Here is a 27,142-nt window from a genome sequence, read left to right on the forward strand (position 1 = left end):
TATTCCTTGCTACGTATGCTATTTGGCACACAAGTAGTCCTGTGCTGTAGCTTCATCAGGTTGGCACCTCATTTTTAGATATGCCTGATGTTGTTCCTGGCATGCTCTCCTGCACTCTTCATTGAACCAGGTTTGCTCCCCTGGCTTGATGGTAATTGTAGAGTGGGGGATATGCTGGACCATGAAGTTGCAGATTGTGGTTGAGTACAATTCTGCTGCTGCTGATGGCCCACAGTGCCTCATGGATGTTCAGTTTTGAGTTGCTAGATCTGTTTGAAATTTATCTAATTTAGCATGATGGGAGTGCCACACATGATGGAGGGTATCCTTGATGTGAAAACGGGACTTTGTCTCCACAAGGACTGTGCTTTGGTCACTTTCTACCGACACTGTGTTGGACAGATGCATCTGCGGCAGGCAGCTTGATGAGGATGAGAGGCACCACCTGTCGCAGACCTTGTCTATCAGCTATGTCATTTAGGAATCGACCAGTTCAGTCTGTGATGGTGCTCCCAAGCTGTTCTTAGTGATGGACATTGAGGTCCCCCACCCAGATTACATTCTGCACCCTTGCCACCCTCAGTGTTTCCTCCAAGTGATGTTCAAAATGGAGGACTGAGGGAGCGCAGTATGTGGTAATCGGCAGGAGGTTTCCTTGCCTATGTTTGACCTGATGCCATAAGACTTCATTAGATCTGGGCTCAATGTTGAGAACTCCAAGAGCAACTCCCTCCCAACTATTTACCACTGTGCGCCACCTCTGCTGCGCCTCTCCTGCTGGTGGGATAGGACATTCCCAGGAATGGCGACGATGGTGTCAGCGATATTGTTTATAAGGTATGATTCCATCAATATGACTTATGTCAGCCTGATGTTTGACCAGTCTGTGAGACAACTCTCCCAATTTTGGCAAAAGCCAATGTCACCAGGGCTAGGTTTGCTCTTTTTGTTTCCAATGCCTCAGTCATTGCCGAGTTGTCCATCCGGTTTCATTACCTTTGTAGATTTGTAACAGTTGGATACAACTGAGTGGATTGCTGAGCCATTTCAGAGGGAATTTAAGAAGCAATCACATTGCTGTGGGCCTGGCGTCACACGTGTGCCAGACCAGGTAAGGATGGCAGATTTCCGTCCCTAAAGGACATCAGATGGGTTTTTACGATTATGTGAACAGTTTCATGGTCATCATTAGACTGTTGATTCAAATTCCACCAACTACCATGGTGGGATTCAAAGGTGGGTCTCCAGAGCATTACCCTGGGTCTCTGGATTACTAGTCATGTGATGATGGTTACAGGTAGAAGGGTAATGGGGAGGTGCAAGGGTGACACTGGGGAGAGGAATGTTGATATTGGTTGGGTCAAGGGTGATGGGGAGAAGTTGGTGGGTGATAGGGAGAGGGTAGAAGCAGGTGAAGTGAGGCTCGAATGTGACGTGCTCCGTTTTGGTATTCTCAGCTATGCAATGCTGTCACTCTGAAACTGCGATGCCTAGAAATGGGAGGAGGGTCGTTTTGGATGGGTGGAGTGGGGTATGGTTGCCATGTCTAGGTGGAAGCCAAACACTGGGCTTAGCACTGGCTTGGTGACTCAGAGATAGGCGCAAACCTGAAAAGATCATGCTCAGTAGATTGATCACTGCAATTTGTTCATGGATCCACTGAGGCCTCGATGATGCCACCGTCGGGGCGCGGTTGCGGCGATTCTCCGGCCCGGCGCAGGGCTCGGAGAATCCCGCCCAAGATTAATCAAGGACAGTCGGAATTGATTTGTAAAGAGAAGGTCACGTCTAACTAACTTAATTGAATGTTTTGAGAAAATATCAAGGTGAGTAAATGAGGGTGACATATTTAGTGCAGTCTACATGGGTTTGAGCAAACCATTTGACAAAGCCCCACATGGGAGACTGGTCAGTAAATTAAATGCTCAAGGGATCAAAGGGCAGAAAATTGGATACAAATTGCCTCAGTGTCAGGAAGCAAAGGGATATGGTGGACGGCTGTTGATGTTGTTTCCAGTGGGGTACCTCAGGGCTCAGGTCTGGGTTCCTTGATGTTCATGGCATTATCAAAGATTTAGGGGGCGATTCTCTGGCCACATTACGCCCAGCCTAAATCCTGTCATGACAGGAGAATCGCGGGAGAGCCCTGAAACGGGATTTGCACCAGGCACAAAATAGTTTCCGAGGAAACATGATTAAGAAATTTGTCGATGATATGAAAATTGATTGTTTGGTTGATAGTAAGGGGGAAAACTGTAGACTGCTGGAAGATATCAATGGACTTATCAGATAGGCAGGAAAGTGGCAAATGGAATTCAACCTAGAGCAGTGTGTGGCATTGTATTTGAGGAGGGCAAACAAGGCATAGGAATGGTAGGACTCTAGAGTGGACAGGAAAAGAGAATCCACAGATCTCTGAAGGTAGCAGTACAGGTAGATAAGATGGTCAAGCATTTATTGACCAAGGCCTAAGGTATAAGAGCAGCGAGGTTATACTAGAACTATATAAAACATTAGTTAGATCGCAGCTAGAGTACTATGTATTTGTCACTGGATTACAGGAATGATGTGATCACACTCGAGAGTACAAAATGGAATTACAAGGAAAGGAGAATTTTAGCCAAGAGGAACGATTTGATAGGCTGAGATTGTTTTGTTTGGAACTGAGAAGGTGGAGGAAAGATTAAATTACGGTATACATAATTGAGATGCTAGGTAGAATAGATGGATCTATATTCATTAGCTGAGAGTTCATTAACCAGGATGCATAGATATAAAGTAATTCGTAGAAGAAGTAGATGGGATTTGACGAGTAAATGTTTTCAGTCAGAGGATGGTAGGGGTCTAGAAGACACTGCCTGAAAGGGTGGTAGGAACTGAAAGCTAGAGTGCATTTAGAAAAAAATGCCTGGATATGCACTTGAGGCGCTGTAACCTACAGGGCTACTGACCACGTGCTGGAAGATAGGATTGGTCTGGATTGCTCTTATTCAGCCAGCATCGACCTGATGGGCCAAATGGTCTCCTTCCATGCCATAAATTTCTTTGTTTCTTTCTAAACTTTTCAATGGGGCATACTGAAATATGCTTTGTACCTGCAAATTCTTCAAAAAGGACAATAAAGCATAATATTTTTCTAAATTTCATTTTTACCAAATGTAATACTTTCTTCCATTCTTAAAAAAGATTTCTCCAACTCCCTCAAGTGCAAAATGATCTGTGCATTCCTATGCCTGTCTTTTATTTCCCTCTTCTATATCTGTCATACCTAAATTAAGCTGCTACATATGAGCACCTGAATTATCGGCAAAATATTATTCATCAAACTATTCTGCATTGTCATTTAATGGTCAAAATATCTATTTATTGCAAGTTTAAGACAGTGATTATTAATTTCATCAAACTAATTCTTAAGCTTACAGAAAAAAAAAGGAAAACACACAAAGCCTCTTAAGTAACAAACATTAAGATACAAAGCCTTATTGCATTTATTTTTCCACTTGTTTAATACAGGAATTTTAATAAAAGGATTTATGTCTCAGTTGAAATAACAATATGCATTAAGCGTATAATATTCAGATTCATGATGAGTAATTTAAAGATCATAGTTATAATTGTTTCATGTCATATTTGACAGTAGCTTGTAACATGACTTTATTCTAAAAAAAAAAAGTAGGGTACAAGGAATCTAAATATTAAATTTATGTCAGACTATATTCTGGATGCAATTCTATTGTATCTTGCCTTCAAATTAGTGACAATTTCTAACACTTTTCTTTTTACTTATTTGGTGGCATTGTTGCTACCCAGATTTCTTCCTTACAGTTGATCTTCCATGTGCTTGTACTCAAATCAGGTAAAGTCTGCCAGGAACATGTCCTACAACTTTCCGGTGCGCATTTGTAGCATGCAAGATAACTCTTCACATGTAACAATTTGGAAAACATCCTTTGTTCAGCCTGGAAAAGGGGTGAACAAGTCACCTGTAAAGGCAGAACCTGGGGCAGCACGGTGGCGCAGTGGTTAGAACTGCTGTCACACATCGGTGTGGACCCGCATTCGATCCTGGCCCCAGGTCACTGCCCATGTGGAGTTTGCACATTCTCCCTGTCTCTGTGTGGGTCTCACCCCACTCCCAAAAAGATGTGCAGGGTAGGTGAATTGACCACACTAAATTGCCCCTTAATTGGAAAAAAAGAACTGGGTACTCTAAATTTATTTTTAAAAAGTAAAGGCAGAACCTGCAACTGGCCGAAGTCAGCAGCCAATTATAACAGTGCAATTGTCTATTTTACTGCAATGCGAAATGGTGCATTTGCACCATTCACAATCTTGTTACCCGCTTATCAAATTTACATTGGCCAGATTTGGCTGTCAAATTAACAGTGCGGCTAAATGGTGCTCACCATTATTTATGGGAAGATGATGCAGCAACATCAGGTGAGGAGCAGATGCACGGTTAAATGCAAATATTCAAATGTTGCTGGCCGATTTTACACCACTCTGCCATTTGCGAAAATGCAGTTTTCACATAGCTCGCATCAACATGCATTGAATATGATATAGTTACTTGTACTGACACAATAAATGTAAATTGCTGCCAATTAATTTCTCTAGCACTGAATATAAATTTTTGCAAGTATGCAAGTTTTGAATATTTTGGGGAGATTTAAAAAGGTAAATTTAAACTTTTTGTTTACTTTTCCTTTTTTGCTTTTCTCTCTCTTTCAATCAAACCTTTCTTGCCCCTTATTTTTCTGTACCAATTTGACATTAAATTCACCCAGTTAATTTACCCTTTTTCTCATTTCTTCCTCTGTTTAGCTCACAATTGTTAAATCTCTTAGGTTAAGGAAATGTTGTTGTTTTCTCTGGTGCATGCCCTGCATCCCTAGCTGAACAAGTTATCAGCATTGAGTACTCTAAATTTTCTTTTTAAAACTTTGCAAGTGTCAGGACTCTTAGCAAAACATCTGACTGCTAGTGGACTCCTGTTAGATATAATTTTCTACCTCCATTAATGTCTGAGTCACTCTGCAGCTGTTACTGAGTCATTCACAGAATTACCAACATTACTTCCTCTTTAACACAAACTATAATTGCTATTGAAGAAAGAAAATAGCTTCTCACTTGTTAATTTCCAAAGAATGGACGCCAAATTTACTGTTGATTACATATTTCCCAGGATGAGTGTAGACATTGATGGTCACATTGTTTTTGTACCTGGGTGTTAGAATAAAAATTTAGTTAAAATGTAAAGATAAGTATCACAACTGCTTTACACTGATACATTTTCCAGTCATGAACATTATATATGCAAGTAAACTCATGAATACAAAAATAAAAGGTATATCAACATCAATAACTCGAATAAAATGTTGTCTAGTACTGCTCAGTAGCTTGATTTTATTAAGAAATGTCTCCTGTTAACATTCTGCTAAATCCTATGTGAAATATTCTGAAGCAACATCAATCCAGATTTAGTGGGCACTGGTCCAGAAGTGGCAGTTCTAATCAGACTGGACGTAAGAATAACTGGGATAGAAAGTGGAAATGGGAAACAAATGCACTTGTTTCAGAAAGGGTACTATATGTTTCACCAGTAGCAGTCATGCTTGCAGCTTCCTGGGTCCTAGCCTTGGCCAGAAATCTAGCGTCAACATCTTCCACCCTCTGACTTAATGTGTTCAGCTTCCGCCGGGTGTCTGAAGTGGGGCCCCTCACGTGATTAAGTGGGCCTAGCCACCATGGTTCCTGTCACAATGGACTGCATTAAATCCAGACTAAAGAGAGGATAGAGAAAAGATTAGCAGGCAACAATAAATCAAATCCTGAAACATTTTATACCTAAGTAAATTTCAAATGGTCCGCTAGGGAAAGTTGGGCTTATTAAGGACCCAGATGGAAATCTTCTTGCTGAGGGCATAGTTAAAGTACGAAATTGATATTTTTCACTAAGTAGATGATGTCAAAGTTATTTTAAATGAGAGGGAATTTATGGACTTATAGTAATAGATAGCAAAGACCTAGATCAGGATTGATGCACGATCAATTGCACAAAGACTTGAGTTGGGTACAACTGAGGCTTTATTGCTCCAAGATGCGTGGCCCCCACAGCAGCTGGCGAAATGGCTGCCGCATAGAGGGCACACATATTTATACTCCGCCTACTGTGCGGAGCCAGCAGGCAGGCACTACCAATATACCTGTAGTACAGGTCCTACCATACATCACCGAATAGAGGTGCAACAGTGGTTTACCACATTCACCCCCTGTTAAAATTGAGTCCGGCGGGGGTGGTGGAGAACTATATACAACAAATGGTTTGGTTTTTTTACATTTACATTTACAATTTTTGACAGAGAGAAAAAAAATGTCTTTTGAAGTCGAGTGGACCAGTTAGAGGTTTAACCGGTCCGGAGCCTTGATGTGCCGCTGGGAGCGACGTAGTGGTGGCGGAGATGCCGATGCTGGTCCGATGTCCGGTGCCTCCGGGAATGTGCCAAAATCCTCTTCATCCTCGGGCGTGGGCAGGGGAGGATGGATGGTCCCGGCGGGGTTGCTGCTGGGAGCACCGGGGGAGGGAGGGTGGCATCGGGCCGGAGGGGTGTGTGTGTGTGGAACCTGCTGGTGCCAGGTCCCTGAGGGAGACAGTATCCTGGCGGCCGTCGGGGTATGCCATGTAGGCATACTGGGGGTTTGCCTGGAGCAACTGCACCCTTTCCACCACCGGGTCCGCCTTGTGGAGTCGGACGTGCCTACGGAGCAGGACGGGTCCTGGAGCTGCGAGCCAAGTCAGGAGCGACACCCCGGATGTGGACTTCCTGGGGAAGGCAAAAAGACGTTCATGGGGTGTGTTGTTGGTGGCGGTACACAGTAGTGACCGAATGGAGTGTAGTGCATCAGGGAGGACCTCCTGCCAGCGGGAGGCCGGGAGGTTCCTGGACCACAGGGCCAGTTGGACGGCCCTCCATATCGTCCCGTTCTCCCTCTCTACTTGCCCGTTTCCCCGGGGGTTGTAGCTTGTCGTTCTGCTGGAGGCGATACCCCTGCTGAGCAGGAACTGACGCAGCTCATCACTCATAAAGGAGGATCCCCTGTCACTGTGGATGTAGGCGGGGAAACCGAACAGAGCAAAGATTGTGATGAGGGCTTTGATGACGGTGGCAGACGTCATATCGGGGCATGGGATGGCGAAGGGGAATCTGGAGTACTCATCGACCACACTGAGAAAATACGTGTTAGGGTCGGTGGAGGGGAGGGGCCCTTTTAAATCCACGCTGAGGCGCTCAAAGGGGTGGGAGACCTTCACCAGGCACACACGGTCCGGCCGGTAGAAGTGCGGCTTGCACTCCGCACAGACCTGGCAGTCCCTGGTGATTGTCCGTGCTTCCTCGACGGAGTAGGGCAGGTTGCGGGCCTTTATGAAATGGTACAACCGTGTGACCCCGGGGTGACAAAGGCTGTCGTGCAGGGTCCGGAGTCGTTCTAACTGTGCGCTGGCACATGTACCTCGGGATAGGGCGTCTGGGGGCTCGTTGGAAGTGAAAGTGAAAATCGCTTATTGTCACAAGTAGGCTTCAAATGAAGTTACTGTGAAAAGCCCCTAGTCGCCACATTCCAGCGCCTGTTCGGAGATGCTGTTACGGGAACTGAACCGTGCTGCTGGCCTGCCTTGGTCTGCTATCAAAGCCAGCGATTTAGCCCTGTGCTAAACAGCCCCGGGGCGATACTAAATCTCGTAATTGTAGGTGGAGAGCTCGTACCTCCACCTCAAGATCTTATCATTCTTGATCTTGCCCTGCTGTGCATTATTGAACATGAAGGCTACCGACCGTTGGTCAGTGAGGAGAGTGAATCTCCTGCCGGCCAGGTAATGCCTCCAATGCCGCACAGCTTCAACGATAGCTTTGGCCTCTTTTTCGACGGATGAGTGCCGAATTTCTGAGGCATGAAGGGTGCGGGAAAAGAATGCTACGGGTCTGCCTGCCTGATTGAGGGTGGCGGCTAGGGCGACGTCTGATGCGTCACTCTCTACTTGAAAGGGCAGTGTCTCGTCTACTGCGTGCATCCAGGCCTTGGCAATATCGGCTCTGATACGGGCGAAGGCCTGTTGTGCCTTGGCCGTCAGGGGCTAATGGGTTGACTGTATGAGTGGGCGGGCCTTGTCCGCATAGTTTGGGACCCACTGAGCGTAGTAGCAAAAGAACCCCAGGCAGCGTTTGAGGGCTTTGGGGCAGTGGTGGAGGCGGAACTCCATGAGGGGGCGCATGCGGTCGGGATCGGGCCCCAGAACTCTATTCTGGACCACATAGCCGAGGATGGCTAAGCGGGTCGTGCTAAATGATGCGCAATCAATTACTCTCAACAAGACAAGGTGAGGCATAACTAATAGGCTTTAATCTGCTACAACTCTTCCCCAGGAGCTTCGATACAGAAAGTGAAGGCTGCTGGGATGGCATCGGTTCTTATACTCCGCCTCTCAGGGCGCAGCTATGTACATCAGCCAATGGTAGACTCCTAGGTCTAACCAATGGTCATCCACCTCTCAATACCGCAATACCTGGTATTACCACATTCATCCCCTGTTAAAAAAGAGCCCGGCGGGGTGATGGCCAGCGTTAATAGTCGCCTTTCGCATGGTATGATCAGGTATGGAGGTACCGTGATGTCGAGGTTAATAACAAAGTGTTCATGGTGCAGCAATCAGTCGATCGGGTGGCCTAGTCGTCCTTCTGGAGCGTCTGGGCTTCGGCGGTGATCCTGATGGGGGTCCCAGCGGTTGCGGCTCCGGGAACGTGGTGTCGTCCTCCCAGGCAGCTTCGTCACCCCTAGGCGGCGCTGTTGGGGCAAAAGGTGGACAGGGGGGGGAAGGCGCCTGTAGGGGGCGTCGGTGTGTGTTCGGGCCTAGGCAGGAGCGGCGGGAGTACTGACCCTCCAGTTAGGTGCTGTGGGGAGGGTGGGGGCAATGGTGCGGGTGCGCATGGGGCTCCGGCGGGCGCCAGGTCCCGAAGGGAGACCGTGTCTTGGCCGCCGTCAGGGAATGCTACGTAGGCATACTGGGGGTTGGCGTGCAGCAGGTGGACCCTCTCGACCAACGGGTCCGACTTGTGCGCCCTCACATGTTTCCGAAGCAGGATGGGTCCGGGTGTCACTAGCCAGGTTGGGAGCGAGGTCCCGGAGGTGTCTGATTCATGGTTGTACAGAGCAGTGACCGGATGGAGTGGAGGGCCACCGGGAGGATTCCTGCCAGCAGGAGACTGGGAGATTCCTGGACCGTAGGGCCAGCAGGACGTTCTTCCAGTCCCTCTCTACCTGCCCATTTCCCCGGGGGTTGTAACTTGTCGTCCTGCTCGAGGCGATGCCCTTGCTGAGCAGGAATTGACGCAGTTCGTCACTCATAAAGCAGGACCCCCTATCACTGTGTATGTAAGCGGGGAAACCGAACAGTGTAAAGATACCCTGGAGGGCCTTGATGACAGTGGTTGTGGTCATGTCGGGGCAGGGGATGGCGAATGGGAACCGGGAGTACTCGTCAATCACGTTAAGGAAATACGTGATGCGGTCGGTGGAGGGGAGGGGGCCTTTGAAATCCATGCTGAGGCGCTCAAAGGGATGGGAAGCCTTTATCAGGTGCACCCTCTCCGGCCGGTAGAAGTGCGGTTTACACTCCGTGCAGATTTGGCAGTCCCTGGTGACTGTCCTGACCTCCTCGATGGAGTAGGGCAGGTTGCGGGTCTTGATAAAATGAAAAGCGAGTGACCCCCGGATGGCAGAGGTCCTCGTGGAGGGATCGGAGGCGGTCCACTTGTGCGGTGGCACAAGTGCCACGGGACAGGGCATCAGGAGGCTCATTCAGCTTCCCCGGATGGTACAAGATCTCATAATTGTAGGTGGAGAGTTCTATCCTCCACCGCAAGATCTTGCCCCGCTGTGCATTATCGAACATGAAGGCAACCGACCGTTGGTCCGTGAGGAGAGTGAATCTCCTGCCGGCCAGGTAATGCCTCCAGTATCGCACAGCTTCCACTATGGCCTGGGCCTCCTTTTCGGCCGAGGAGTGGCAAATTTCGGAAGCATGGAGAGTACGGGAGAAGAAAGCCACGGGCCTGCCCGCTTGGTTGAGGGTGGCCGCCAGAGCTATGTCGGACGCATCGCTCTCGACCTGGAAGGGGAGGGACTCGTCGATGGCACGCATCGTGACTTTTACAATGTCTGCTTTGATGCGGCTGAAGGTCTGGCGGGCCTCCGTCGACAGGGGGAAGGTTGTGGACTGGATCAGGGGTCGAGCCTTGTCTGCATAATTGGGGACCCACTGTGCATAATAGCTAAAGAACCCGAGGCAGCACTTTAGGGCCTTGGGGCAGTGAGGGAGGGGGAACTCCATGAGGGGGCGCATGCGCTCAGGGTCGGGGCCTATGACTCCACTTCGCACTATGTAGCCTAGAATGGCTAGACAGTCAGTGCTAAACACGCATGTATCCTTATTGTATGTCAGGTTAAGGATTTTCACGGTCTGGAGAAATTTGCGGAGATTGGTGTCGTGGTCCTGCTGGTCATGGCCGCAGATGGTCACGTTATCCAGATACGGGAACGTTGCGCGTAAGCCGTACCGGTCAACCATTCGGTCCATCTCTCGATGGAAGACCGAGACCCCGTTCGTGACACCGAAGGGAACACTTAAAAAGTGATAGAGCCGCCCGTCTGCTTCGAAGGCAGTGTACTGGCGGTCACCATTACGGAGGGGTAGCTGGTGGTAGGCAGACTTGAGATCCACCGTGGAGAAAACCTTGTATTGCGCGATCCTGTTCACCAGGTCGGCTATACGAGGGAGAGGGTACGCATCCAGCTGCGTAAACCTGTTGATGGTCTGACTGTAGTCAATGACCATCCTATGTTTCTCCCCGGTCTTTACCACCACTATTTGAGCTCTCCAGGACTGTTGACCCCTTCCCTCAGCAGCCTCTGGACCTCCGACCTGATAAAGGTCCGGTCCTGGGCACTGTACCGTCTGCTCCTGGTGGCGACGGGTTTGCAATCCGGGGTGAGGTTCGCAAACAGGGAAGGTGGGTCGACCTTAAGGGTCGTGAGGCCGCAGTCAGTAAGGGTGGCGGTGCGGGCCGTGCAGCGCGGGCGGGGATGATTCGCCTGCCCGCAGAAGAAACAGCGGTGTCCGGCGGCGTTAGCGGGCCGTCTCGCCGCGCAGGCTTGCGGGGTGAGGGGAAAGGTCTGAGGGGCTGCCGCTACGGGGTGCCACGCAGCCCAGGGGGCTGGCGCGCGATCGGGAGCAAAGGACAGCGCGTTTTTATATGCAACATCCATGGACCCCGCCAGGGGCCGTGCCTCTGCAAGTCCCAGAGTGTCCATTTCTAGGAGCCTTCGGCGGATATCGGGGGAGGTCATACCTGCCACGAAAGCATCCCTGATCAAAAGTTCTGTGTGCTCGTTCCCCGAAACTGGCGGGCAGCCACAGTTTCGGCCCAGCAGCGCCCGGTAGAAGTCTTCCAACGTTTCGTCGGGGCTTTTCCTCCTAGTCGCCAGCAGGTGATGAGCGTAGACCTGGTTCACAGGGCGGATATAATGTCCTTCTAGCAGCTCGATCGCGGCAGCATAATTCGGCGCCTCCTCGATAAGAGGGTAGATCCCAGGGCTGACCTGTGAGCGTAGGAGATGCATCTTTTGTCCTTCCGTGGAGGTGTCGGCGGCCGCGTCGAGGTAGCCCTTAAAGCACGCCAGCCAATGTTTGAAAATAGCAGCAGAGTTGTCCGCGTGGGGGCTGAGCTGAAGGCACTCCGGTTTGATATGGAGATCCATCCTTTCAACTGAAGTTACAGCAGATTAAAGTGATGCGTAATCAATTACTCTCAAGACAAGGTGAGGCATAACAAAGAGGCTTTAATCTGCTGAGCCAATGGTAGACTCCTGGGTCTAACCAATGGTCATCCACCTCTCAGGTACCGCAATACCTGGTATTACCACACTAAACACGCACTTCTTCTTGTTGTAAGTGAAGTTTAGGAGAGTGGCGGTTTGGCGAAATTTGGCAAGGTTGGCGTCATGGTCCTGCTGATCGTGACCGCAGATGGTGACGTTGTCTAGGTACGGAAAGGTGGCCCGCAAACCGTACAGATCGACCATTTGGTCCATCTCCCTTTGGGAGACCGAGACCCCATTGGTGACGCCCAAGGGAACCCTGAGGAAGTGATAGAGGCGGCCATCTGCCTCGAAAACAGTGTATGGACGGTCCGATTTATGAATGGGGAGCTGGTGGAAGGCGGATTTGAGGTCTAATGTTGAGAAGACCCGGTACTGTGCAATCTGATTGACCATATCAGATATGCGTGGGAGTAGGTATGCATCAAGCTGCGTGTACCGATTGATGGTCTGGCTGTAGTCCACGACCATTCTGTGTTTCTCCCCACTTTTAACTACTACAACTTGGGCTCTCCAGGGGCTGTTGCTGGCCTCGATGATGCCTTCCCAAAGCAGCCGCTGGACCTCGGACCTGATGAAGGTCCTGTCCTGGGTGCTGTACCGTCTGCTCCTGGTGGTGATAGGTTTGCAATCTGAGGTTAAATTAGCGAAGAGGGAAGGCGGATCGACCTTTAGGGTCGCGAGGCCGCAGACAGCGAGGGGTGGTAGGGGCCCGCCGAATTTCAGGGTTAGTCTCTGGAGATTGCACTGGAAGTCAAGGCCGAGTAGTAGGGCAGCGCAGAGTTGGGGGAGGGCGTAGAGGTGGAAGCCGCTGAATTCTACACCCTGGACCATGAGTGTGACCGTACAGTACCCCCGGATCGCCACGGAATGGTATCCGGAGGCCAGGGAGATTCTTTGGTTGGCGGGGTGTACCGCAAGGGAGCAGTACTTTACCGTATCCGGGTGGATGAAGCTTTCGGTGCTCTCGGAGTCCAGCAGGCAAGAGGTCACGTGTCCAGTGATTTTAATGCTGGGCGATGCGGTGGCCAGGTTGTGCGGACTAGACTGGTCGATGGTCACTGAGGCGAGTCGTGGACGGTCGTCGCTGGCGTCAGATGATGGGGAGCCCGGGGGACACTGGTCCTGGAACGCTGGCGGTGCACATGTGTCGTGGCCACAAGATGGCAGCGCCTGAAGATCTTGAGGAGGACAAAATGGCGGTGCCCATGGGCCGCACGTGGCGGGGGTTGAAGAACATGGCGGCGCCCATGGGTCACACGTGTTGCTCGGAGGGGAAGATGGCGGTGCCCACTGGCCGCGCTTGGTCTGAGGGGGAGAAGGTGGCAGTGCCCACTAGCCGTGTGTGGTCTGAGGGGTGAAGATGGCGGCGCCCACTGGCCGCGCGTGGTCCGGGGAGGTGAAGATGGCGGCACCCATTGTCCATAAACGAGGGGAGTGGGGGCGATAGCGGCGACTCCACGGGCCTGGCACACTGTGGCGAAGTGCCCCTTCTTGCCGCAAGCCTTACAAAGGGCAGCGCCGGCCGGGCAGCATTGGCGGGGGTGTTTCTGCTGGCCGCAAAAGTAACATCGGGGACCTCCAGGGTTTGCTGGCTGGCGCATGGCGCAGGCGAATTGGCTGGGTAAGGCCCCTGCTGGGGCGGCTGTCTGTGGGGTCCACGATGCGTAGGAGGGGTGGGCCGCGCGGCTGGGGGTGTAGGCCTGAACGTTGTGCGAGGCGACCGTCATAGAGACCGCTAGTTTCTTTGTCTCTGCTAGGTCGAATGTGACCCCTTCTAACAGTCGCTGGCGTATGAGGTCCGACCCTATCCCCGTAACAAATGCGTCCCACATAAGGAGGTGTGAATGTTTAGTGTCCATAACGGACTGACAGTCACAGTCCCGGACGAGTGGGATTAGGGCCCGCCAGAAATCTTCTATGGACTCACCAGGGAGTTGAGAGCGAGTGGCGAGTACGTGCCTGGCGAAGAGCGTGTTCGTCTTCTGAGCGTAATTCTCTTTGAGAAGCGTCATGGCTTCAGCGTAGTTCGGCGCGTCCTGGATTAGCGGAAAGACGCTGGAGCTCAACCTTGAGTACAGGATCTGTATCTTCTGAGCCTCCGAGAAAAGGCTGGGTGCCGAGTTGATGTACGCCTCGAAACAAGCTAGCCAGTGTTGAAAGTCCTTTTTGGCGTCGCTTGAATGCGGATCCAGCTGCAGGCGATACGGTTTGATACAGAGGTCCATCTTTTAAAAATCTTCGAGCAATAAATTGATGCACGATCAATTGCACAAAGACTTGAGTTGGGTACAACTGAGGCTTTATTGCTCGAAGATGTGTGGCCTCCCACAGCAGCTGGCGAAATGGCTGCCGCATGGAGGACACACATATTTATACTCCGCCTATTGGGCGGAGCCAGCAGGCAGGGACTACCAGCGTACCTGTAATACAGGTCCTGCCATACATCACCTAATAGAGGTGCAACAGTGGTTTACCACAAGGATTATATGGCTCCTTCCACCTGGTGGGATATTATGGACCCGTTAAAGTAAATGGCAATTTAAATGGTCCGCCATATCTGCCGGGGGGCAGAAATACCATGGTGGGGTCATAAATTCATGGCCTTACATTTTTTATTCTTTCATCAGAATGTGGCCATCGTTAGACCAGCACTTATTGCCCATCATTAGTTGCTCTTGAGAAAATGGTTTCAATCTGCTTTCTTGAACCACTGCAGTATATGTGGTGTAGGTACACCCATAGTGCTGTGTAGGGAGGGAATTCCAGAATTCTGACCCAACGACAGTGAAGGAACAGCAATATATTTCTAAGTCAGGATGGTGAGTCGAATGGAGAGGAATTCCCAGGTCGTGGTGTCCCCATGTGTCTGCTGCCCTTGTACTTCTAGATAGTGGCGGTCATGGGGTTGGAAGGTGCTGTCTCAAGACCCTTGGTGAGTTCTTGCAGCACATCTTGTAGATGGGTATACTCTGTGAGCTGCTTGTTCTGAATGGTGCTGATTGTGTTGAATGATGTAGATATTTTATAACCACCTCATCAACATGCCCTATCACCTTTGTGGATTTGGACACCAAGGTCTGTCGGTTCATCAGTGTTTTTTGAAATTCTGTCAATTACAGTACACTATCTTTCAACGTTAGCCTCCCAAACTACATCATGTCACACCTACCTTGCTTCTGTTCATTTCACCATCCAGTCACCCTAAAGCCTTTAACTATCCTCATTATTAACTCCCACCTCACCAAGTAACAAATCATCTGCAAATTTTATATTGCTCCTCTCCAAATGAAAATCCAGGTTGTTTATAAAAATTGTAAAGATTGGGCAACACACTGACTCTTCGTGAACAATATTGCAAACCATGGAGGATGAGGGACTTGGAAATGTTAGGACTGTTCTCCTTGAGAAATTACGAGGTAAACTAACAGAGACTTCCAGGATAATGAGACGTTTTGATAGAGAAAAATATTCCCTCTAGCAAGTGGGTCAATAACTGAGACCATAGATTCCAAACCATTGACAAAAGGGGCGACATTCTCCGGAAACGGCGCGATGTCCGCCGACTGGCGCCCAAAACGGCGCAAATCAGTTGGGCATCGCACCGTTTGGGCGCCGAGCCCCAACCTTAAGGGGCTAGGCCCGCGCCGGACGAATTTCCGCCCCGCCAGCTGGCGGAAAAGGCCTTTGGTGCCCCGCCAGCTGGCACGGAAATGACATCTCCGGGCAGCGCATGCGCGGGAGCGTCAGCGGCCGCTGACGGCATTCCCGCGCATGCGCATTGGAGGGAGTCTCTTCTGCCTCCGCCATGGTGGAGACCGTGGCGGAGGCGGAAGGGAAAGAGTGCCCCCACGGCACAGGCCTGCCTGCGGATCAGTGGGCCCTGATCGCGGGCCAGGCCACCGTGGGGACACCCCCCGGGGCCAGATCGCCCCACGTCCCCCCCCCCCCAGGACCCCGGAGCCCGCCCGTGCCACCTTGTCCCGCCGGTGAGGTAGGTGGTTTAATCTACGCTGGCGGGACAGGCATTTTAGCAGCGGGACTTCGGCCCATCCGGGCCGGAGAATCGTGGGGGGGGGGGCCGCCAACCGGCGCGGCGCAATTCCCGCCCCCGCCGAATATCCAGTGCCGGAGAATTCGGCAACCGGCGGGGCGGGATTCACGCCAGCCCCCGGCGATTCTCCGACATCTCGCCCAAGATCTAGATAGGACATCAGGAGAATTTATTTTCACTGACTTGTTGGGTGCTGTTATCTCTCTATCTGAAAAGAAAATGTATTCCATAAATAATTTTAAAAGGGAGACTTTTTAAATTGTATTCACTGGATGTGGTTAATCGCTGACAAGGCCAGCATTCATTGCCCCAAGGTATTTGAGGATGAGGAACCTACAGGCTAACAAACAAAAAGCTGGACTGTGACGCTAAGTACAACTGCTCTTTCAGAGACTCAGGACAGGCATAATGGGCTGAATGGACTCCTTCTGAGCTGTGAGTTTCTAAGATTCTAGGATCTGTGTCCTCTGGTTACTGACCCTCCAACCAGTGGTAAGTTTCTCCCTGTTGCATAGATTAAATTGAACAGCAATATCCTTGCACTTTACAATACTGAGCCTGAAGCTTTCTTTTTAAATCCATATTATCTCAGCAACATATTTAGAAAGAAAAGGTGGAGCTGACTACTGTTTTACTTTCTCTAAATAGGTAGAATTTTATCTTGCTTTGGTAAACAAATAGAGATGTTGTGGCAGAGGTGATATATTTGTCTGAATATAATAGAGGTATTTATTTACCATGTAACCCGAGGCTCAGGCCATCCTGAGACAGTGCAATGTAACTTCACGTTCTGCTTCTCCCAGACGGTGTGCGATCTTGGCTTGATAATAAACTCAGGCAAACGAAGCAGGCTGTCCTCCCTCAGTCTTTTGTGAAATTCTTGAGTTTCGTAAATCTGAGGTGAGACGCAGAAGAACATGAGGCTGGTCCAATGCAAAAGAATTTCAGCATTAGCAAAATGCAAAAGCGGTGCTCACGGTGGTCGGGATTCACTTTTCCTGCTGGCAACGTACCCCCAACAGCGGGTTTCGTGGCGATGCAGGGTGGTTTCAATGGGAAACCCCATCGACAATTGGCGGGTGGATAGAATCCCGCCGCCAACGCCAGGCACGCCGCCAAAAACACGCAGCTGGAGGACCAGAGAATTCCACCCACTATCATTTAACTCTTGTTCATCCGGTTTTTTAATATCGATTAAGCAAGTTTGCATTCCGAAAGATAATATTAGCGTCTGCAATTAAGAAAAGTTAGTATTCTTCACATTCGTTATGGAAAAGTATGTGGACATCTACTGTGACCTGTCCATAAGTACACAATGGGTGGGATTCTCCGACCCCGCCGCCGGGCCGGAGAATTGCCGGGGTTCAGCGTGAATCCTGTCCCGCCACCCCGACGCCGGCTGCCGGATTCTCTGGCGCCGGTTTTTCAGCGGGGGCGGGAATCACATCGCGCCGGTCGGGGGGCCATTGGCAGTGCCCCCCCCCCCGGCGATTCTCCGCTCCGCGATGGGCCGAGTGGCCGCCGGTTTTTGCCCAGTCCCGCCGGCCTAAATCAAGCAAGGTCCTTACCGGCGGGACCTGGCTCTGCGGGCGGCCTGCGGAGTCCTCGGGGAGCGCGGGGGGATCTGGCCCTGGGGGCGGCCCCTATGGTGGCCTGGCCCATGTTCAGGGCCTACCAATCTGCGGCGGGCCTATGCCGTGGGGTCACTCTTTCCCTCCACGCCGGCCGCTGTAACGGTCCGCCATGGCCGGGGCGGAGAAGAATCCCCCCACGCATGCGCCAACTCGCACCAGAACACGCTGGGACTCCCACGCATGCGCCAACTCATGCCCGCTGGCGCTGGCCTAGCCCCTGTAGGTGCGGAGGATTCAGTACCTTCCGGGCGGCCCGACGCCGGAGTGGTTCAAGCCACTTTTCAGCGCTGGTACGGCTCGCCTCGACGGATCGCGGAGAATCCTGGCCAATGTCTTGATGCAAGTGTCATGACATTGAGTCATTGTGGAGTATTTTAACCTTCCTTGCGGCAGGTGGGCAGTTATATTGGGCTGGTTGAAATACCCAGTCGGTTCTCACTCAGCTGGGATTTTTACATAACTGATTGTTTAGGTTGTTGGGCAAACTATTTAAAACAGATGTTCGGGCCCTTCCATATACAACTGATAGGCATCACACCTGTTCTGTAGCCCTCGGGAAAATGGGCTATCCTGAGATGACCTGCTTGTCTCAGATTTTCCCTGACGGGAGGTGGCCTAACCAGGGGTTGCAACCAAAAAAAATGAGCAAGCCCAATTAAATTTGTAGCTCTGTAGATCTCATTATAATGACAGGACTACTGGTGGGTCGTGTTAAAAACATAGGCCAGGATTTTCCGAGCCCCCCCCTCACCCCACCTCCTGTGACGGGTTCCCCAGTGGCGTGGCGACTTTGGCTGGACTGGAAGATCACACTGGCAACTAATGGCAAGCTGCCTCCATCACCAGAAAATATGCTGCGTAAGAGGTATGGAAAATCCCAATCATTGTGACGTCAACATAAAGAATGAATGATTTGTATTGCTCATGAAATTGGTGATTCCCATGGACCAACTGTGCAAATATACACACCGGCATCTTGGCCAATCTTTGTATTTTTTCATTTCTACTATTTTACCTTTATTAAATTTATTCAGCTTTCAGATTAAAATTTTACCGTAGTGTGGCAGTTGTGCTTAAGATCTGCAAACAGTGAGCACCGCTTTTGTATTTAACATTTTGTAATATGCTTGGAGTGATTATAGGTTCCACTACAGGGCCAATGAGAAAAGGGGCTCTCTTTCCATCCTTCTCGTCTGGGTGCCATTGAAATATTAGGCCCAACCCTGTCAGTATCACAGAAGTTGTTTGTTTGTTTAATATTTCACAGAGAAGGTATAGTGTGTCCTTTTGTCAACTGTACATGGTCAATGTTGCTACTTCTAGAGACAGGAAGTGGGTGAATTTCCAGGGGAGACCTTCGAGGGCTGAAGTGAGATGAGCAAAATTTCTAAACCCCACATCCCCATCATCCAATATCCTTAGCATTGATGTGCCTTTGACCCTGTGCTAAATTTCAAGGTTAGTAACAGTTTTATGCTGCCAGCAGTCACCCACACCATTTACAACATGCCTGTAATATGCATTTCAGGTCAGCACGAGAAACATTTCCGCTGTTTGGAGCCAAATCAATGCATTAGAAAGAGATCTTTAATAGGCCCATTTCTAAAAAGCCTACTCTCCTTACTGTAAGCATTCATTCTTAAGAGACTCCTCGCACTTTTGCAATTGCTCCAAAATAAGGTTGATCCTCCATCCCTGTGCCCAGTCCATCATCAACCTTTCCTTCCTCTCTAACAGACTACCCAGCTGAGTATTCAACTCTCCACTGCTCCCTGTTCAATATCTTCAGTCTGGTTCCAATTGGCTGCGGCACCAAGACCACCCTAATTAAAGTCACTATAATGTTATGTGCGATTATGACCATGGATTATCACCATCCTACTAACCCCCTCTGCAACATTCTATATGATAGACCATACCATCATCCACCACCAGCTCCTCTATTTATCAGCTTTTGTGGCATTGTCTACACATGGTTCTATTTCTACCTTTTGCGTTGCACCCAGCACACCTCCTGCAATGTCTTCTTTTTTAATACCCATGTGGACTACCTGGTGTTTCATCCACATGGGTCCTCCTATGTTGCCCCTCAGTGACAATCTCCATTAGCAGTCATGTCAACAATTGACAACTTTGCTAATACTTTGATTCATTGACCAGTTCTCTGCTACTTGACTACTTGTCTGAGGTCAATTCATGAATGAACCAAAACTTCCTGCAGCTCAACAGTGGAGGTTAATGCCCCACCTTTGGTGTTTTTGATTCTCTGCCTCATGTCCTGATTCTATCCCCCTTCTTGGATTCTCAATCAAGATCGCCCCAAAGTTGTTAAGTCTCAGTCTCGCTTTCAACTCTCATAGAACATAAAACATAGAACATTATAGCGCAGGCAGGCCCTTCGGCCCTCGCTGTTGCGCCAACCTGTGAAACCACTCTAAAGCCCATCTACACTCTTCCCTTATCGTCCATATGTTTATCCAATGACCATTTGAATGCCCTTAATGTAGACAAGTCCACTACTGTTGCAGGCAGGGCATTCCACGCCCTTACTACTCTCGGAGTAAAGAACCTACCTCTGACATCTGTCCTATATCTATCTCCCCTCAATTTAAAGCTATGTCCCCTCGTGCTAGACATCATCATCCGAGGAAAAAGGCTCTCACTGTCCACCCTATCTAATCCTCTGATCATCTTGTATGCCTCAATTAAGTCACCTCTTAACCTTCTTCTCCCTAACGAAAACAGCCTCAAGTCCCTCAGCCTTCCCTCATAAGATCTTCCCTCCATACCAGGCAACATTCTGGTAAATCTCCTCTGCACCCTTTCCAATGCTTCCACATCCTTCCTATAATGCGGCGACCAGAATTGCATGCAATACTCCAAATGCGGCCGCACCAGAGTTTTGTACAGCTGCAACATGACCTCATGGCTCCAAAACTCAATCGCTCTACCAATAAAAGCTAACACACTGTACGCCTTCTTAACAACCGTCTCAACCTGGGTGGCAACTTTCAGGGATCTATGTGACGAATGTGATATAAAATAGTTACTTTAGAGATACTAGTTAATGTAATGTAGAAATAAGCCACTTTGATTCTGGCAGTTAGGGACAAAGGGGTTTGAGACCGCATGGAAAAAGCAGGAAGAGGTGTGTCTATGAGAGTGATGCTGCATTGATAGGGGCCAGAGAAAGGGATTGGAAGTGAGCCAATCAGAATAGATCGAACAGGTCAGGAGGGACATAGGCTGACCTATGTCCGTCGAGTATGTGAAACTTGATACCATTTGAATTGATTTGCAGAGATCCCTTTGTTTCTTTGTTCATTCGCTTTCTGGGATATAGGAAACTGGATGTCTCTTATATTTCTATGAAATGAATCAAGCTTGCAAGCTAAATAAATAACTTCTTTTTACGTGCGAATCCATCTCAACTTTTATTGAGGCCAGACTGACAGAGAAAGAAATTTGGGGATCAACATATGTACATGGACACCGAGATCTCTCTGCTCATCCACACTACCAAGAATCTTACCATTAGCCTAGTATTCTGTCTTCCTGTTATTCTTTATTGAACTTCCTAAGTTGAACTTCAAACTCCACATTCTTACAAAACTATCTATTTGTAATTCTAAAAGTACATCCAAGCCTGATCCAGCTCTTATTCATGCCTTTGTCACTTCAATTCCTCCAAACTCCATGAACGCTAATACATCCAGAACTTTGCTATCTATCTTGGGTCGCACAAAGTCCTTCTCTCCTATCTCCCTTGTATCTTTGCTAACCTCTCCCCATTCCTTAATTTTACTGACTTCAAAAATCTGGTTTCACTTCATCCTGCCTCTCTGACCTTTCCCAATGCTATGTCCCAGTTTGCATCCTCCATACTTCCATTCCTGGTTAGTTAAGTTACCCCATTTTAATTGTGTTACCACATGTGGCAGTCATAGTACTTTATCACTAACACCCACTTCCATTTCAATGCTCTCCACTTTGTTAAATCACTCCCCACCTCCAAAACCATCCTTAAACCAAGCTGTTTGGCCAAGTTTTCAGCTTTCAAAACTATTTCTGTCTTGGCTTGATATTGAACAATGGAGTGCAATGGGATGTTCTGTCATTCTAAAGTGCTATGTAAAAATTGTTGGTATAACCATGACTGCTAACAGGGAAATAATGCTGTGTTCAAAATGAATACCCACTGCTTAAAGAGGTCGTGTAATTGCAAAGTACAAAAATAAAAATGCAAAGGACACATTCAATTGACGAAGGGCATTAAGTTCAGAAACTTAATGCTGCCTCCACCAGTTTTAAATGTATTGGAAAAATTCAGCTCAAGTTACAAAGTGTAAAGTCAGAGGTTATCTTGTCACTAACACACTGAGATAGTATCAAGAAGTTGCATTCACACCTTCTTAGTTTCTACAGTTTCTAACTGCAACGCCTTAATCTGTGGCTGGATTCTCCATTTGGAAGTGAGAGCACTTAACTGCTTTAAATGTGGTCAAGCTGGACTGGAGGGTCTCTGGGGGGAGTGGATAAGATTTGCATTGTGGGGGGAGGGAGCTCTCCGATGTACTTTGGGGGCTCCTACGTTAAAGACTTATCCCCATTGGCCCACCATGAGGTCCACACCAGGGCTGACAAATACCTGCAGCAATCCACGCCCACATGAATCCCGGCCCAGAGGTCTGGAGAATCATGGAGGCATGGAGAATCCGGTATCCACCCCTTTATTAGATTGGAAATGGGTCAATTCAACTTATTTGCATCCTCCTTGTGAAGCTCGATTCCACCACCAACGGGGGACCAGAGCATCGGAAACAAATCAGCGCCATTTTTTGACGACATTGGATTCTTTGTCCAATCACAGATCTCTTGGCCGCATTGGGCAGCAGAGAATCCAACACCAGTTGTTTGTTATTATTCTTCATTTACTGCTTTGTACATATGTAAATGGTATGCAATAATGAAGAGCATCATTCATTTTAACCAGATGGCAGATTAACTCATTCCAACAATATGCCCTTGATTGTGCTTTTGCATACTACCCACTTTGCAATATCCTTCCAAAAAACCTACTCTTAGCTCATTACTGGCAAACATTCCTGTGTTTCCGGCTGACAGCATTCTACCTCTAACATTCCATACTGATCCACTGGCCATCTGTCGTTTCCTGCCAGTTTTGAGGAGGCAACTGTCCAAAGTCAGGCAGGTGGGGTCCCAGGAGCTTAAATTTCCCATGCTTCTCAATGCTGAGGTGAGGGGAGTTTACTGCTTTTCAAAAGTGGAAGAGGACAGGAAAAGGGGAGAAAATAAGTGCCACAAAACATTTATAATTTGCGAGTTAGGAGCAAGAAGGAAAGGAAGGCAAAACTACTTTACCCAAACAGCTGTAGAATTGAGAAATAATTACCAGTAAAGACCATTGATTTTCTGTCATGATGCACGATCAATTATGCTCAAGACGAAGTGAGTCCATAACTGAAGACTTTAATACACTAGAACTTGTTCCCCAGCAGCTTTGGTACAGAAAGTGAGAATACAGAAATACAGAAACAGCTGCTGGGACGGCACCATCTCTTATACTCCGCCTGTCAGGGCGGAGCTACGTAACACAGCCAATGGTAGACTTCAGGGTCTTAACCAATGGTCATCAGCCTCTCAGGTACCGCAATACCTGGTACTACCACATGTCACTAATGGGTTCCAGAGGCAACTCGATGTACTTCTTTAAAAGAAAGGGATTGTGGGATTTGGGGGGAAAAATGGGCTGACCTTTCAAAAAGAGGGGGGCTTGTGTTGCCTGAAATTTTCCTGCTACTAAAATTTCTTATATTATTATACCTTTCACTGAGATAATCAGAATTTTTTACTGACAAAAGCTTTGGTTCAGTATCTGGTGGCACTGCCTGGACTGAATATTGCTCTTTATACTCACATGTTTATTCAGCGAGATGCGTTCAGCAGACTCCCGGGTGGCAACTTTTCTTGACTTGTGCATTGAAGTCTTCTCAACACCATGTTCTTCAATAGCATCCTTTTCGGCAAAATAGGATTCTCCAGCAAAAAGATTTGTTTTAGAATGTTTGATTCTTTCATCTCTTCTGCCAGTAATTCCACTGATATGCTCATGGCTAAACAAAGAAAAACAACACATAACTCAAATCGCTCTTATTAACAATTACTGTTCATCATGCAGAGCTTGCCCCAGTTTCTTTAACATCGTATTTCACTTTCACGTTGTAACTGGTTACTTCACTTCCATTATTGTGTATTTGCCAATGGACAAGCTCTTCTGTAATTACAGGCAAACTTCATCATAACATTGTTCTTGATCTATTACAGCCATTAAATTAAACTACAGAATTTTACAGCACTGATGGAAGTCATTTATCTCATTATGCCATACTAGACCAATACAAATTAGCCCTATTGCCTGCTGCCTTCTTTATCCTCCACTGTGTCAAATATTGATCCTAGCTTCCTATAGCGAGTGCAGAACTTTATGCCTCACCCACATGACAAAGCATTTGGTGCTCCAATCACACTTTGGATGGAATTTTCTATTTTGGACTGCAGGCATGTTTCATGGTACATTTCCTGCTGTTTGGAGGGGTGGGAATTCAGGCCCGATTTATGCTTGGAAGCTCACTAATTATTTGGATTTGCTTTATTGTCGTGTGTATCGTGGTAGAGTGAAAAGTATTGTTCTGCGTGAAGTCCAGACAGATCATTCCATATATGAAAAAACATAGGACATACATAAATACACAATGTAAATACAGAGGCACAGGCATAGGAAGTATAGTACTACTCAGTAGAGAAGATGTGTGAAGAGATGAGATCAGTCCCTAAGAGGGTCATTCAGGAGTCTGGTAACAGCGGGGAAGAAGCTGTTTTTGAACCTGTTAGTGTGTGTTCTCAGACTTTTGCATCTCCTGCCTGATGGAAGAAGTTGGTAGAGAGAATAACCCACGTGGGAGGGGTCTTTCATTATGCTGCCTGTTTTCCGAAGGCAGCAGGTGGTGCAGACAGACTCAATGGATGGGAGACAGGTTCACAAGATGGAGTGGGCTGTGTTCACAACTCTCTGTAGTTTCTGACCGTCTTGGGCCAAGCAGTTGCCATACCTGACTGTGATGCAGCCAGATAGGATGTTTTTTATGGTGCAGCTGTAAACACTGGGAAGAGTCAATGTGGACATTGGTGGGGTTGCGGGGATAGGGTGGAGGTGTGGGCTTAGGTGGGGCCGGTGCAGACCCGATGGACTGAATGGCCTCCTTCTGCACTGTAAATTCTATGGTATCCACGATATCTATGACATGCTGAATTTCCTTCGTTTCCTGAGGAAGTATAGGCACTGTTGTGCCTCCTTGGTTGTAGCATTGATGTGGATGGACCAGGACAGATTGTTGGTGATGTGCACACCAAGGAATTTGAAATTGTCTACCATCTCCACCTCAGCACCATTGATGTAGACTGGGGTGTGTATGATACTTTGCTTCCTGAAGTCAAGACCAGCTCCTTTGTCTTGCTGACATTGAGGGAAAGGTTGTTGTCGTTACATTACACCACTCGGTTCTCCATCTCCCTCCTGTACTCTGACTCTTTGTTGTTCGAGATGCAACCCACTATGGTTGCGTCATCAGCAAACTTGTAGATGAAGTTGGAGCCAAGTCTTGCCACACAGTTGTGTGTATATAGGGAATATAGTAGGGGCTAAGTACGCAGTCTTGCGGGGCCCGGATATTGAGGACTATCACGGAGGAGGTGTTGTTTATTCTTACTGATAGTGGTCTATGGATCAGGAAATCGAGGATCCAGTTGACAGGGAGGAGCCTAGTCCTAGGTTTTGGGAGTTTTGATCTGAGCTTGGCTGGGATTATGGTCCTGAAGGCGGAGTAGTAGTCAATGAATGGGAGTCGGACGTAGGAGTCCTTGTTGTCGAGATGCTTCAGGGATGAGTGTAGGGCCAGGAAGATGGCGTCTGCTGTGCACCGGTTATGGCGGTTATGCATTGGTGAGTAGCTCTCCAAATCACGTGGCAGGGTGGGCACTGATTTGCCCACCCAGCTGTCAACTCATGGGGCCGAAGCACATATTTGTATGTCACCCGAACACACATTCACTATCAGCTGTGTGCTTGAACTCTCTTGATATGGTTCCACCAAAGAAAAAACTGGTCTCAACTTCAGCAATGACTCCCTTAAGGCACTCATCTGTGGACATCAGGATGTCCTCTACCCGAGGGGTGGCTCCAGGCAACCCCTTGCTAAAGTGTCTCAAGAACACCTTGACATCACCAGCATCTCATCTACCATACTGCACAAACTCTATCCTCAGCTCTTACTGGGGAGGGATCAGCACACACCGCAGGCCGGCATGCTTCACAATCTCTTCTCCCATCTCTTATCATAGAATTTATAGTGCAGAAGGAGGCCATTCGGCCCATAAAGTCTGCACCGGCTCTTGGAAAGTGCACCCTACCCAAGGTCAACACCTCCACCCTATCCCCATAACTCAGTAACCCCATCCAACACTAAGGACAATTTTGGACACTAACGGCAATTTATCATGGCCAATCCACCTAACCTGCACAGCTTTGGACTGTGGGAGGAAACCGGAGCACCCGGAGGAAACCCACGCACACACGGGGAGGATGTGCAGACTCCGCACAGACAGTGACCCAAGCCGGAATCGAACCCGGGACCCTGGAGCTGTGAAGCAATTGTGCTATCCACAATGCTACCGTGCTCATCACATCACATTCCACTGTTTTATGCAAGCCAAGCTTGCCCATAACCAGAGGGCAATATCCCAGATGGGAGGAGAGATGGCAAACATCCAAGAGCTGTCCCAGTTTGAGAGGATGCCACTGATTTGGCAGGCAAAGTCAAAGATCTATGAGGGAGGAAAGACCAGCCTCTCCCAGCAAGCCTGTATGGATGAGCCCTCCATGAGTTGATCACATCCCGATAATCACAGCGAATGACATGTATTCTGCTTGCTTATGAACTAACTCCATCTTCCCTCTTTTAAAGGCATCATCAGGCCCAGGCAGAGCTCAGGTCCAACCATAAGGGCAACATGGTAGCACAGTGGTTAGCACAGTTGCTTCACAGCTCCAGGGTCCCAGGTTCAATTCCCGGCTTGGGTCACTGTCTGTGCGGAGTCTGCACGTTCTCCCAGTGTCTGCGTGGGTTTCCTCCGGCTGCTCCGCTTTCCTCCCACAGTCCAAAGATGTGCAGGTTAGGTGGATTGGCCGTGATAAATTGCCCTTAGGTTAGGTGGGGTTACTGGGATATGGGATGGGGTGGAGGTATGGGCTTAAGTAGGGTGCTCGTTCCAAGAGCCGGTGCAGATGCGATGGGCCAAATGGCCTCGTTCTGCACTGTAAATTCTATGAATAAGCTCCATCCCCCAGGCCACCTTCGAGGAGGGTGCTGAAGGTGCATCAGATGTAGAAACGGTCACTGCATTCACCTCCACCCATGCAGAGATAGACACCCCAGTGGATCAT

General features: G+C 48.7%; 1 protein-coding gene across 3 annotated transcripts in view; it reads right to left on the reverse strand.

Moving 5' to 3' along the window:
* myom1b (myomesin 1b) overlaps positions 1 to 27,142 on the reverse strand; it is a 246,733-nt gene that overhangs the window by 134,634 nt on the left and 84,957 nt on the right. For all 3 annotated transcript variants that reach the window (XM_072467909.1, XM_072467907.1, XM_072467908.1), the window contains 3 exons: positions 23,561 to 23,756; positions 16,726 to 16,883; positions 5,131 to 5,223 (listed from right to left, as the gene is read on the reverse strand). In XM_072467909.1, coding sequence (XP_072324010.1) covers positions 5,131 to 5,223; positions 16,726 to 16,883; positions 23,561 to 23,756 — 447 coding nt within the window. The remainder of the gene's footprint in view (positions 1 to 5,130; positions 5,224 to 16,725; positions 16,884 to 23,560; positions 23,757 to 27,142) is intronic.

The sequence above is a fragment of the Scyliorhinus torazame genome, chromosome 11 (genome assembly GCF_047496885.1).
Source record: "Scyliorhinus torazame isolate Kashiwa2021f chromosome 11, sScyTor2.1, whole genome shotgun sequence".
Taxonomy (NCBI): Eukaryota; Metazoa; Chordata; class Chondrichthyes; order Carcharhiniformes; family Scyliorhinidae; genus Scyliorhinus; species Scyliorhinus torazame.